The sequence below is a fragment of the Eschrichtius robustus genome, chromosome 4, assembly GCF_028021215.1.
Source record: "Eschrichtius robustus isolate mEscRob2 chromosome 4, mEscRob2.pri, whole genome shotgun sequence".
NCBI classification, from domain to species: Eukaryota; Metazoa; Chordata; class Mammalia; order Artiodactyla; family Eschrichtiidae; genus Eschrichtius; species Eschrichtius robustus.
The window spans coordinates 70883078-70898076 of record NC_090827.1 but is presented as its reverse complement, the minus strand read 5'-3'; the positions used below and the strand labels follow the sequence as shown (position 1 = coordinate 70898076).

The following is a 14999-nucleotide window of genomic DNA, read 5'->3' as shown; positions in this document are numbered from 1 at the left end:
ATTTGAGTCATATGTATATATATATTTCCCAGTTTGTGGCTTGCCTATCCATTTTCTTAATGCTGTATTTTGATAGGCACAAATTTTCAATTTCGATAAAGTTTAGTTTACCATTTTTTATTTTATGGTTAGTGTTTTTTGAGTCCTATCCAAGGCATCTTTGCCTTCCCAAGATCACAAAGGTAGCCTATATTTTGTTCCAGAGGCTCTCTGGTTCTGATTTCTATATTTAGGACTGTGATCCATCTTGAATTAAGTTCTGAGTATGGAATGAGTTAGGGATTGAGGTTCACTTTTTTTAATACTGATATGTAGTTGTTTCAGTATCATTTGACTTTCCTCATTAATGTCTTGGCACTTTGGTTGAAATGAATATTTGATTTTGTTGTGAATATATATATTATACAGATTTGATTACAATCTAATTAGAACTCTCTAATTTAAGTGGGATGTACAAGCTAATCAGTTTCTTCCCAATTTATATGTACTTATTTTAGGAGAGATCAGAGTGGCCTTTGTCCTGTATAACAACTTGGGTCCTTATTTGTCCACGGAGAATGCCAGCATGAAGTTGGGAACAGAGGCTATGTCCACCAATCATTCTGTTATCGTCAATTCCCCAGTTATTACAGCAGCAATAAACAAAGAATTCAGTAATAAGGTTTATTTGGCTGATCCTGTGGTGTTCACTGTTAAACACATCAAGGTAAAAAAATGGCATGTGAAGTTTTTTGTCCACATTATCTATATTTGTTATAACAAGACCATGAAGTGTCTTAATTTTCTTTTTCTTTTTCCCTATTTTTTGACATATAACAATTCATTGTCTATAAAATGATTAGTGATTTTTCTTCCAAAATGAGGGAGGAGAATAATTCTTGTATATGTATATACTTAAGGTAACAACATTCATAGATGGATTTTTAAATGCTTCTCTATAATTAAAAAGAGCTAGCAATATGTTCAGTGGAACTCAGCATAGCTCAACTGATGTTACAAGTAGTTATGTCTTTGTGTGTAGATATATTTTTATGTATATGCAAAGATTGTATTGTAAATTGAAAAAAGAGTTTTAAAAACCATGCTATCAGAAGTTCATTGTATAGAGCAATTCTTTGCTTTGCAGTATAAATTAATTGATGTGATTCTGAGACAATGATACTAGTATTCCTTCAATATTACTTTTGAAAAATGAATTCACCTCTAATCAGGGGGAATAAATAACAACATATATTCAAATTTGCTTAGAATTGATAAGCCCCACTTAATATGAAAACTCTGGTAGACCTCTCCACAAAAATTGAAACATAGTGTGAAGTTGTGTTAGATGTAAAGAAAATGCCTACCTAATTTACATGATCAAAAAGTAGTTATTGGCTTTATTGATGTTTTTTTCCTGTAGCAGTCTGAGGAAAACTTCAATCCTAACTGTTCATTTTGGAGCTATTCCAAGCGCACAATGACAGGTTATTGGTCAACCCAAGGCTGTCGGCTCCTGACAACAAATAAGACACATACTACATGCTCTTGTAACCACCTAACCAATTTTGCAGTACTGATGGCACATGTGGAAGTTAAGGTAAGATACATACCATAAAATAAAAATGGCTTAGCATACAGTTAAGACACTAACTGTAAAAAGTCCTAACTCCATGTCCAACTTGAGTGTGTTTCTACTTTCACAGTAATTCTATTCAAGAACTCTCTGTTGTTCAACCCATATCCTATTGATGAGTCAAAGAACCCTTTTTTTCTATTATCAGTATAGTTCGTAAAATTGAAATTTGCTTATAAAATAAAATTTTGCTAAGAAAACTTCCCCTGTTCTTCCCTGCTTTTATTTTGTGTGAGTAAATATCAAACCATATCCTCATGAACAGGGCAAGGTAGGACCCCAGCACCAAAGGCCAGTGTGATAGGGTTAGAAAGCTGGGATCTGGTAGGCTGAAGACTAAGGAGCCGTGCATGGGATTAAATACTCTCAAAATGAGTCTTGGGAAAATAGCTGTTAAACACAGTACACAAAGCGTTGTAATACATAGAGCCTGGCAAATTCTAACATAATGTGATCGTTCTGTCCATTCAAGAAGACACTATTCTAAGGAAAAATCTAGGTGATAGGTTGTTTCCAAAATCAGAAACGTGGCTAACTTGGCTGCATCAGTCTCTTGCCAGGTGACTGGTTGTCTTGGAAGGCAGGAAGAGGATTTAGATTTCAGATATACTTAGGACATAAAAATACAAAGGGATTATTAGCTTGGTTATAGAAATTGATAGATGGGTTAGTAACAAGAAATTATATACTTGTGAATTCTCATCTTCCTGATGTCAATAAAAATAGAGGAAGTATCACTGTCCAATACATTTTAAAACATGAAAACCATGGCAAAGGTTTTATCCACCTGATACCATTTATCCAATAATTTCATCCAAAATTTTCTTTGACTCTGTTGAATTTAGAGATGAGGCAGGTATCTTAGAGGGAGACCAAATCCAAGCCCACTCAGGACCTTAGGAATAAATTACCTTAGCTGTGTCAACACAGTCAAGTTTGATCTTTAAAGGACTACAAACCGTAATTTGTCAGAGCTTCACACATTGATCAAGCTTAGTAAGATTGGCTACACTAACAAATGTTAGGTTTAAACCTGGAATGTATTTGTATGGCTCTAGGATTCTATCTTTTCAGTTTAGGGAATAAATTCAAACACAGAAAAATGGATCATATTTCAAGCAACCACAAAAAATAATTTTTTGCTCAGTTCATTGTATAACAATCTCTACCCAGTCCATTATGCAAGAATCTCAACTGTGACCATTACTGTGTGTCAACAAGAGATAAAAATAGATGGAAATCAATATTTTCCTTTGACAGTCATAGAGTAAGCATGCCCTGGGTTTCTTGTATCACAATCTCTTGCAGTTGCCTGGGTCATTCCCATCTTGATCACACAACATGATTTTGGCACTTGAAAAACGAAAAACAAGCAGAATGATCATCCCTGGAAGTCCAAAAGGAAACAAACCAACCAAACTTACATTAGACTAATGTCTAAAAATGAATGCTAGTTTATTGATGCACAGTGAGATATGCAACAGCCAGTTAGAACAGATATTTGTGCTTGCTAGTTATCACTTCCTAACTCCACAGGAAAATCTATAAAGGAAACAAAATTATATTCGAGAATTTTGCTTGATGAACTTGGAAAGAGAGCAAGAAGAGTTAGCTGACTAGTCTTGTTGCTATTGCTATTAAGCTGTGGTGCCCTAATGCGTGGGTCTTCACTCCAGGGTTCTACCTGTGTGTTGAGTTGCCTTTTCTATCATCTGTGTTACCTCTGCTATTCATTCAGTACTTCCTTCATTTTTTTTACTAACAATTTTCAAACACCTGAGTAAAGGTATTGACATGTTGCCTGCTACACCGTAGGCTGTCAATAAACGTAACTTCCTCCTGGTTTGCCAGAGATATCACTAGATTCCAGCATTCTGGTGAAGCTTCTGGCCCTCGTGGAACTTGCATTTTTGAGGGGAAAGAAAGGGTCGAGAAGTGAAGCTGCAGTCATAAATGTGATAAGTCTTATAACTGAGGCCCAAACTGTGATTTAGGGACACAGAGGGGGATCGTCTATCTAAGGCAGGACTGGTCAGAGAGGGCTTATCAAAAAAGTGACCTTCTCTGAAGGATGAGTAGGATGAATTTAATAAGGTAACCTGTGGAGAATTTGTATCAAGCACATTCTTGGAAGATTTTCTTCACTTTGCTTTGGGTACACCATTCTCTCTTGCTTCTTTCCTTCCTCAGCAGCTGGTCCTTTTTAGCTTCCTTTGCTCGTTCCTCCTCATCTCCACAGCCTCTTTTTGTTGCTCTGGCTCAGAGCGTAATCCTAGATGTAGTCTAGGCACTATCCATTCTTTCTCCGTAGTTGATCTCATATGTCCATATGGCTGTAAACATCATCTCATGATTCCCAGACTTCTATCTCCATTTCTTAACTCCAGACTCTTAGATTCAACAGTTAACTTGATATATCCACCTAGATTTCTAATAAGGGTCACAATTCTAGAACTACACTTTTGGTGTTTTCCCATTTGTCCTTTCCTTTTTAGTAAATGGTTACTCTGTTCTTCCAGGTGCTCCAGCCCTAAACCATACACCATCTTTGATTTGTTTCTTTTCACTCACACTGCACACCCAATCTCATGAGCATATCCTGCCAGATCCAGCATCTGACAACTTAGCATCTTCATTGCTACCACCTGGATTCCAGCCCTTATCCTGTCTCCTCTGCTCTTTTGTTATAGCCCTTTAATTGGTCTCCTTGCTTTATTTCTTGTCCTTCTTAAATTTATTCTCAGCGTAATTGCCAGAGGGATACTCTTAAAATGTGAGTCACTCTTCTGATTCATTCTCAAAAAGCCATACTGTAATCCCTTTAAAATGCAGATCAAGTACTTCACACCTTTGAAATAACTTCTTATCTCAATAAAAGCAAAGTCCCAAATTCTGACCCCTTTCTCAACTCTTGACCTACTCTCCTACTACTCTTCCCCTTGTTCACTTGGCTTCCTTGCCTTTCCACAAACGCATCAGGCTTGCTCAGGTTAGACTTAAAGTTTCCCTTCTCCTACCCTTCACCCCCCAGATAGCCACAAGGTCAGCTTTCTCATCTCCTTCAAGTCTTTGTTCCAGTGTCACCTTCTCAAAGAGGCTTTCCCTGTCCACCCTTTTAAAATTTCAGATTACCCCACCCCCACAAAATACTGTGGTAAATAAGGCAAAACAGGTCCCTGGCCTCAGTCAATTTATACTTTATCAATGGAGAGAAGTATTCAGGCTGGTTTTTGAATGGGGTGCTCAGAGAGGTTTCATAGCTAGGTCAATTTGAGCAGATAAAAGAAGGAAAGGGATGCCCCAAGGTGGCAGTGTTGCCAAAACCTGGCCTCAGTGCACCGGCACCAAGTTGAACCTTGGAGACTGAGTTTTGGGTGAAGTAGAAAGGAATAGCTTTATTCTTTTGCCAGGGATAGGGGGCCACAGTGGACTAATGCCCTCAAAAGTGTGTGTCCCCACCTGGGGGTGGGGTTGTAAGGAGTCTTATAGTAATGGTTCAAGGGGCAGTGTTGCTGATAAGGATCAGCGTGCATGCAGGGCCTGCATTCCTTCAATCCAGAAATCATTTGGTGTCCAGTGGTCTTGTGATAGGCTTCTGTGGTTCTGGAGGTTATCGAACTGTGACCTTCTCTCTGCAATGAAGAATGCTTCATGAAGTAGTTAACACCCTCCATTTGGCGGGGGTTTTAGTTCTACAGAAGAGCTCAAAGATACTGTTATGTGTATCTCTTGAGGAGGAACCAGGATCCTACCCCAAGGCTGCACTATTGTTTCTTGACTGCTTCTCCCTTGTCTCTGCATCCCCTCCCTTCCCTGATTAGCAACTGTGTGAATCTGCTCTTTGGAACTCAGGGGAATGTCATGGAGGTTGAATGAAGCCTATTTCCTACAAACAAGAAATGGGGGGCACAGAAAGAATTTTGTGCCTAGGGGCCCCACAGGGTCCTGCTCAGTTTCAGGAACACAGATGACTAACTACTTTCGCATTTTCTCTACTTCTCTCGTCTAAGGAAACAATTGATTGTCTTCTCTTTTAGATACAAAAGTAATAATTATGGAAATTTATGTAATTTTATATCAAACTGTGGTAGTATGCATGGCATTTTAAAAACTTTTCCATTATTGGAATCACCTGCAGGTTTATTTGTCTGTTGTTCAGTAGAATGTTGAATACACTAAATTCAAATGTCTGTCTCTTCTCATACCAGTAATTCTCTTTGTGAACACTCTTTGTGGGAGGAGTATTTTAGTTTGCAGGATCATAAGTTTCAAACTAATTGACTAATTAACATTTCTACTGTGGTTTTGTAGAGCACAGTAACAACTGGTTTCGAAAATGGTCTGAAAATTTATATCACCTATAGCTTTTTCCTCTACCCAAATTATAATTCTTTGGGGATAATAAAAAAAAGTCTCCCTTCTCATTTCTGTCAGTTCAACTTGACGTTGATTTTTATTATCTTTAAAAGGCTTCACTTTCCTTAGTTAGATGCTTGCATCTCTCTCTTTCTCCCTCTCTTTTCTTTTGAGCTTAGTATATCCTATTTCCCCTACCCCAACTTTACCCCAGTCCAAGTATAGGCATTATTTTGCTATTTAAAATTATTGTGTTTCTTTTTAAATTTAGTATTGATTTAAAACAATGACAATTTGGAAATTTTTAACTTCATACCATGGATTCTGTGTGTCAAATATTTTATAACTACACTTTTTCAAGGTTAGAAGAAAATACACTGTAAGGTTCTGCAGTTGCATATGAAGAAAAGTACTTACTTTTCAAAAAGAGTATTTTTACTTTTTTAAAGTTCAAAAGAAAAGTTAATTTAAGAGTTTAAAAAATGGTTTTATTAGTGAAAAATAAAATGTTTAATGTATGATGCTAAATGTTGTACACTTCCATTCCCAAATTTTTATGTTCATTTTGTATTTTGCCATCTATAGTGCAGTGGGATTGAGGTGAAGGTAGAGATTAAAAATCATAAATATTACATAGTACTTTAAACAACTATTTATTTAGAGGAAAAAAAAAACAACTAGGTAACTCACACGTTGAATACCCTCCAAATATGTAAAATTCCTTGAAAACAAAATGGTTTCAAAAATGACCAAAAATGTAAGATTTTATTATATTATCTTAAATATTAACTCTATCAAAAAAATCGACAACCTCTTAGAACCAAGAACTATTCTTGGACCTTCTCATAAAACAGTTTTATAATGATATGTTTCCTTCATAGATTTATTAAAATCTGAAATTATTTATATGCTGTTTTATTTTCTGCCTCCTCCACTGGACCCAAGCTCAGTGTTAGGAGCAGAGACCTGAAAGAAGTGAGAATCAGTCTTGCAGATCATCTAGGGAAAGACTCTTCCAGGCAGATGGAACAAGAACAAGAATCTGAAGCAGGGGTGATTCTGTGATTCTGATGAACTGCAAGGAGAACAGTGTAGCTGGAGTGGAAAGAAAAATTATTTTATTACTTATTTTCTCCACTCTTTTTATAGAACTTTTATAGAAAAGTTGAAAGAGTGTTACAGTAAACACTCATATACCCCTTTTTCTGAATTCATATTTAAATTTTGACACATTTGACTGTCACTCTTCTGTGTATGTACATGCATATATATTTTGCTATATTATTTGACTTTTTGAAAGTAAATTGCTGATTTTATAATATTTAATTCCTAAATCTTCCAGCAAATAGGTTTCAAGAACATGCTCTACCATTAAAACACATAAGAAATTTAACTTTGACTAAATATTATCATCTACTGTATAATTCATACACAGATTTTCTAGTTATCCTGATAATGTCCTTTACAGCCATTGTATTTCCACTTAGGGCCTGATCAAAGATCACAGTACCTTTAGTTGTGACATTTCTTTGCTCTTCTTTAGAAGTACCCCTGCCTGTTTTTTTCTTTCATGAAAATGACACTTTGCAGAGTCCAGGCCATTTGTCCTGTAGAATGTTTCACAATCTCAATCTTTCTGATTGTTTTCCCATAATTAGATCCAGGTTAAACATTTTTGGCAAAAATACCCTGTAGGAGATGCAGTATCCTTCCCATTGTAACAGGAAGCCCCATATTGGAGTTACTAAGTTTGATCATTTTGTTAAAGTTACATTGTACAGGAACATTGAAGTTTTTGTAATTAATAGGAACATGTGGAAACATATCTGGAAAGTTTGTTTTATTAATCTCAATTTCTTTCATTGTAATCTGTTTAGTCTACCCTTTACTTGTTCCTCAAATAGCTAAGTACTGTCTTTGTGACAGGCAAAGTTTATGATCTAATTAGTAATACAGATAAGTAATCAGCATAATCTGTATCTTAAGAGAAATGTCTTATTGCTGTGGTAGAGAATGCTGTAGAAACACATGGGGAAAAGCCTTAACTTGACCTTGAGAGGTCAGAGAAAATGCTCTAGATGAAATGAGATAACTAAGCAAAATGAGAGCAACAGGACTGAAGTAACATGAAGTAAGGCTGGATTTTTGTGGTTTTGAAGTGTATATTTTCAGTAAAATTTATATTCAAGAGAGTATTAATTACACTCTTCCTCTGATTGTTTTTATTTCTGAGTTGTAGTAGAATTTTTAAGCAGAAAGAGACCTGCAATCTTCTCATATGCACACTAGATCCTTACCCTTACAATTTTCAGGTTCTTTATCATCTTCAGTAAATAAGCATGGCTAAAAATAGCAGCTGGAGATGCATCTGCAATTCTAGTGAGAAATATAAGTAATAAAGTTTATGGAGATTGCGAAAAGTAGAGATCTGGTGAGGACTTAACTCTCAGAAAGGCCCAGCATGTTCAATGATAAGAGCAATTAATATCATTTCTTTAGTGTCTACATACATTATCTCATTTGATCCACAGAACCAGAATAGGAATTGTCATCATAATTTATTTTCCCATTTTATAATTTACAGGGAAGTTGGAATAAGAAAAGTTAGGAGGCTTAGGGTCCTGATTCCAGTTCTTTAGGTAATTGCCTCTATCTTTAGCAAATCATTTGGACTCACTGTTCCCATTATTAATCAGTTAACGGAGAGTAATAAAATTATTTCTAACATTATCTCAGGATTATTTGGGGGGATTGAATAACAAAATCTATTAAAATCATGTTGAGAATTATAAAGTTTTCTGAAAATATAATTTTTTAATTCACTATTTGCTTAACTGTCCTCAAAACCTTTGAGCTCTTGATCCTGGGAGTAGTTAACTATCAAGACCCAAATAGTTAATTGAGTTTCTAATAACTGATAATCATCTGCCGGTACCTGAAAGAAAGACATTTAGGCCAGTGCTTTGCATCACTGTTCACAGTGACAAATTCTTTTTATCACAATGAAATTGTCAATTTTTTTTAATATATTGGCTCTACTCACCCAATTTACCCATGCTTGAGAAAGTATAATCAACCAGCCAAGCAAAAGAAGCAAGCATGAAAACTTTCTCCATCCTAATATTCTAAAACTATCCTTAATTGCTTATACTGTTCTTGGTAAGAACTAGTTGATATGTTTACTAACTGTAGTCTATTTGTTCTGGGTCGTAAAATTTTACCCTTTTTTTTCTTTTTTTTTTTAAACATTCAGACTCTTCTGTGATTGTTCTTCTTTTTTCCTGGCCTATTTCATTCTACTGTGTCTAGTAAATAAAGTCATAAAGCTAGAGAACTATTGAACTCTAGAGGAATTAGGCTAGATTTTCCAGAATAGTTATATAGCTTTCTAAGATAGGCAGTAAGGTCAACTTGTGTGTAAGATTTTAAAAGCATGTGAACAAAAATGTGGCTGAACTAAATCATTTTTCATACCTTGTTATAGACCATTCAGGGGACTGCCAGTTTACTTTGTGTATCCTCACAGCATAAGCATTACTGTTTAAAGATCTTCTATGGTTGGTTACTTGCTGATTTAAAAAGCCAATCATGGAACTTTTAAGTTGTTAATTTTGTAAAATTTAATGTTAGCTCAAGCTATTGACTCGAGGCCTGTGGGATATTTGTCCCCAGGGTTATTATTTGGAAGACCCCTACTCTGTTTAAAATGCAATAAACTTATACATGAGAATGGAAAAAAGAAAGCCTAATAACCATCATCCCCTTTTTCTTTTTCCTGAATTTGGTATAGCTAAGAAAGCCAAATGAATATGAATAAAGTAAAGTAAAATAAAGTAAAATAAAGTAAAAATAAGTAAAAATGAGATATACGTGTGTGTGTACGTGTGTATATATTTATATTTCCATTCTGTTTTCTCAGTACCTGACACACAGTAGGCATCCAATGTTAGGATGAATCTACCAAATTTTATTAGATGTTTTTGGCTTGGTGTAGTTTCTATTTATTTGGTTTTCATAATGTAGTTATGCAAAATTACTTTCTCTGTTAAGCCTAATTGTATTTGTCTCTATTTTAAAACTTTTCTTTCTCATTGTGGTAAATTTATCTTTCCTTACATGCCAAAGGAAATGGCTCTATGAGAAGAATGATATTTAAAAAATAACAGTAAACATATCTGAGTAATTCAAGTCTGGCATTGCTATGGTTTCCCTTCATTTATACTTCAGCCCCTCTATCCCATTCCATTTCACCTAACCCTTTAAGAAGTACTTTCAAAAATTGTGTGTGTGTGTGTGTGTGTGTGTGTGTGTGTTTTAATGAAAACAATCTTAAACGAAGTTACCCATTTTGTCTGAGAATCAGGAAATTTGCTGAATGATCCCCAGCAAACTTTATTTTAACAAAACCACTGGATTTAATCATTGTATTTAAAGGATAGTCAAGAAATTTTCACCTGTAAACCCTACCTCTGTTTAGTTCTAAGGGGCTTAGTATAATTGAGTCTACAAAGGAAATATAGGAGAGGATCTGTGGTCCTCCCCACTGTTAGTAGTATTGTTAAGAGCATGGAGTATTTGGCCAGCAGTTAGGGTGATCAACCTTATAGAGAGCCAACCAGGAAACAGCACTACCAGATCAAAAAATATACTTAATATGCAATAAATAATTATGCACCTATGTGTTATTACTACTTAAAAGTGACAATTAGAAGTATTTAATGCTAATTAATAGTAGTGCTAATAGTGTGAATACCTATAACAATATTTTTTAAATGCTTCTTTCCATCCTCTGATACAGCAAAAGTCTCTATTGAATATTTAAAATTTCAGGCTATATTATTGCACATTTTATAAATGTGAGAATTAAATAAGTTAGTACAACAAAATAATTAAACAGATATGACCTATATTTAATAAAAATAACTATGACATGTTTTTTCTATGTGTATTTTTCATTTTTTTTTAATAAAGTTAAAACTGAATATAGTCAAAAGTAAAATTCACTTTGACCTGAAGTTCTGATCTTATCAAGCCCATATTACATTGATTCCTGGTGTCAATCCAATAGATGACATCAAAATAAATATCTTCTCAACAAAAGTATTCAGCATGGAGTGCTTAGGATTTTAATTAATAGCTTTACTTAGTAGCTTTTTAGACTTGTAGGAATTAGTTCCCAGCTCTCCAGAAATGCCCATCCACTTTGTATGTATAGGCTTGTTTTGATAAACCAGCTGTTTGTCAATTTGTTCTTTTGCATCTGTGAATTCATCATATGAGCTGTCCATGTCCAAAATGTTCATGATTTATAAACACTTCCAAGCACATTGGATGTCAGCATAATCTTAGACACTATCAGGGATAATGGTTTTAGAGCACTGAAATAGTTGTACTTTATGAAGTAAAGACTGGATCCCAAGCAAGTTATAGTTTTAATAAAGAAATGATAAAGTCCTATTAACATGACTGTCCTTTTCTGATGACATTTTTTTTTGTAAACAGTCTTAAATCCCCAAAATAAATCATGTTTTTCACTGTAATGATTTTTTTGTTCTAACCTACACAGAAGTCCATGCAACTCAGGTAGAATAAGTTCATCTTTTTCCAGGTTCCCTATAGCCTCTTCAGAGCTCATCAAACAGTTTTAGAGAAACATATAAGTGTGTCTTATTGTAATATTTTTCTCCATTCTCATCTGTCATATATTTCAAAGTTAGAGAAAGACATTTTTCTTGTCCCACACTTTGGAAATATGATTTTACAGAAGGTCAGTATTTTAACATCTTGTCTATGGCCAGCCCCAGTAATAGCCATCTTGAAGGCACATATCTCAGGAGACTATCTCCTTCCATTTCTAGAAAGTTAAAAGGCTCATTAAGTACTTCTACACTGTCAGTCACTGTTAGACTGAGGAACAAGTCCTGAGAGCAGGTGAGGGGATTAAGAAGAGACGGGGTCAGGAGGGTGGTGTACAAGCACACACACTTTATTTCCCATCAAAACTCGTTTTATAGATTGCAGTAGGCAATACATGTTTTTGTTAAAATCACAAGACAGAATCATCGGACAGTATTTCCTTAATGTTGAAGTTACAGTACAAAACATTCTGCGAACCAGAATATAAACATGCGTGAGAACAGACTGTGATTGACGAAACATGCCAAGGACAAACTATAGTTAGAGAAACCGCAAGCAACCTCACAGGCCAAGACTCATACCTTCTCTAGTAACTCTTTCGGGTCCTGTCAAGAATTAAGCAGGACTTTGCCATGCTTTAAGCTGCAAGGACTGTGTCAGCTTGCAGCTGGTTCCCGACACTACACATTTTGAAGAAACTGAAAAGTGACCAAATAATTTCATTATGAAACCTCATTATTGCAGGTAAGCACATCACATTCCTTTTTAGCAGCCTTGCCTACAAAGGTGTACAGCACATTTAGTGGGTAAGAACTGTTCATTTGCTTCTGTAAGAAGTTTATAGGCTGAATGGCATTTTCCAAAATTTACATTTGCACTGTCCATCAAATATGCAGATAGATGAGCAAAGTCTAGTTTATATATGGACAAGGTTATCAACAGTCTTTTGTTTCGTGTCTTCTGAAATTTAATCAAAACCTTTATGGAAATCAAGAAGACAATTTGAAACTCCATTTTTCAAATCAAAATGCATAAGAGCTGGGGGAAACATTATTTTGTTGCTATGATCCAACACTTCATTTTATATACTTTAGAAAGCATGATCTGACAGAATCAGCTCTACACTGTAAGGAAGCAAAACATTGGTTATCAAAATTTCTCCTTTTATTTACCCATAGGACGTTTCAGTTGCAACCTCTGAATCAGGAAAAGTAACTTTACTCAGGTGCAAAAACAAATAAAGGGAAGAAAGCAATAATACATGTTTATTCTCTTGGAATACTCAGGCTTACTCCACTACCATTAATTTCAACTGAACATTGGTACCTTTTGAGGGGAGGTTTAAAAAAAAAACATAAAACAAAAAAACCCACATTTTATCCTACAAAAACTTGCCTGTCTTATACTAGATTTGTGAGATTCAACCTCCATACGCACATTCACAGTCTTCTCATGCCTGGTCCCAAATTCATTTCCACATTTTGTGTAGCATGCTTTGTTTTGGTTATCTCTCTAATCTAATTTCATGTATCCTTCCATGTATCTTTAAAATAACACAGTTGTTTAGCATTCCTTTTCAGTATTGTCATGTTATTATATTGTTCTCAGTTTCATCAATGAACTCTTAGAAAACAGTCACAATAGTAACAATGTTAAAAATTAATTTAGCACAATCTTGGTACAAAGCACAACAGTTAATCCAAAGTCAAAGAGAAATTTAGGATCACAAGACCCTGAAGTTGCATACTTAGGTTTCATCACTCAGAATAATACAACAATGTCTGATTCTCTACTAGGAACTGCAAATCATGGTTTCCAGCATCAGTAGTCAGGGAAAAGAACAGCAGTAGTCACTAAGGAAGGTGGATATTCAATGCCTCAGACATTTGATACTAAAAATAGTGTTGCTTCCAGCCTCTATTTTCTAGACTTCCAGCCTCTATTTTCTAGACTATCATATGGATTTTGTACTTTTCTTTCAAACTTCTGAACCCATCTCTGATCTCTCGAATAGTTTCATGTCTGGGAGAGGATTTTCCCAGGATAGAAAAATTTAATGCTAAAACTAAGACATTCCTGAGCAAACCTGGATAGTTGGTCACGCTACCATTAATACTATATCTACTGCATTACTAGTTGAATGATCTGGGGTAAATTACTTATCTGTGCTTCAGTTTTTTCATCTGTAAATTGGAAATAATAATAGTATCACATCACAGTGTTTTATAGGACTAAGTGACAACCCTAATAACATAGATAAGCACTTCTAAAAGAAACTGATATTTTGAAAGTTATGTGTTAGCTATCATCATCATCATTATTATCATCATCACCATTATCATCATCACTGTACTTAACTCAGAAATGTTAACGATGAAATTTTCTATCTTCCCAGCTTCGTTTTCTACCCTCACCCCAGATACTCCTAAAATCTTTTTCTTATTTACTGCTTGATTACTTCATTTACTTTAAAAATTTCTAATTGGTCAGTAATTGTTTTTTGTTTATCAACTTTACTTTTTAAAAACCTATATCTGTATTTAATTCTCAACTACTGTAAGATACTTAGTTTCCACATTTCCTACTATTTCCTTTTCTGTTTCCTCTATTAAGGTAGTTGTGAATCTGGTTCACCAAATATGGTGAGATTAAAAATTTTTTTTTTCAATTCAAAGCAAGAAAACTTCAAATAACTTAGAGTATACAACGCTGTGCTTCTGAAACCAAAGAGATATTCTGAATAAGTTCTCTTGAATTCAAAGGATAGTTGGATATGAATATTTTTGTGTGCTTTTACTTGCCAGTGGTTCTCTCTCAGCAATTAAAGCTGGAAAATATTTGACTGATTTTTTTTTTCAACTTGATACAAATTTGGAAATTATTGCTGAGTTATTTTGGCTAACTTGCTATAAAAATCATAAGAAATGCAATCGTATCATTCTTCTTACTGTGTTACTCAACTTTGACCTTCATCCTATTACTGCAAAGAGAATTCTAATTTCCTCAGACCATTGAGCCCTTTATTTTCCCAAGCATTCGTGTGGTGACCTATGTGTTTGATGATCTGTTAGAGCAATGCAAGAAACTTATTTCACAGAGTTCTTACCACATTTATCAGAAAATAGGCCTTTCATAACCCTACTAGCTTCAGTGAAATTCCTGAGTCAAAGCAACGCCTTATGCTGATGTGATACATTGGTAGCAAAGTGAGTGCTCCTACATTTGCAAAGAAGAAAAAATAAAACTCATTTAGCTATATTACAAGTATTTCAGAACAAGATATGTTTAAGAGGCAATTTAAAAATCATATTATTATGCCTTAACAACTCTGACTCAACATTAAAATAATACATTTTAATGCAGAAAGTAAAATAGTTCTTGAAAATTACTG

The 14999-nt window shown here is 34.7% G+C and overlaps 1 protein-coding gene across 6 annotated transcripts in view; it reads left to right on the top strand.

Moving 5' to 3' along the window:
• The window catches only part of ADGRL3 (adhesion G protein-coupled receptor L3), a 563136-nt gene that overhangs the window by 445739 nt on the left and 102398 nt on the right, over positions 1-14999 (top strand). For all 6 annotated transcript variants that reach the window (XM_068542874.1, XM_068542873.1, XM_068542871.1 and 3 more), the window contains 2 exons: positions 498-706; positions 1403-1579. In XM_068542874.1, the coding sequence (XP_068398975.1) occupies positions 498-706; positions 1403-1579 (386 nt within the window). The remainder of the gene's footprint in view (positions 1-497; positions 707-1402; positions 1580-14999) is intronic.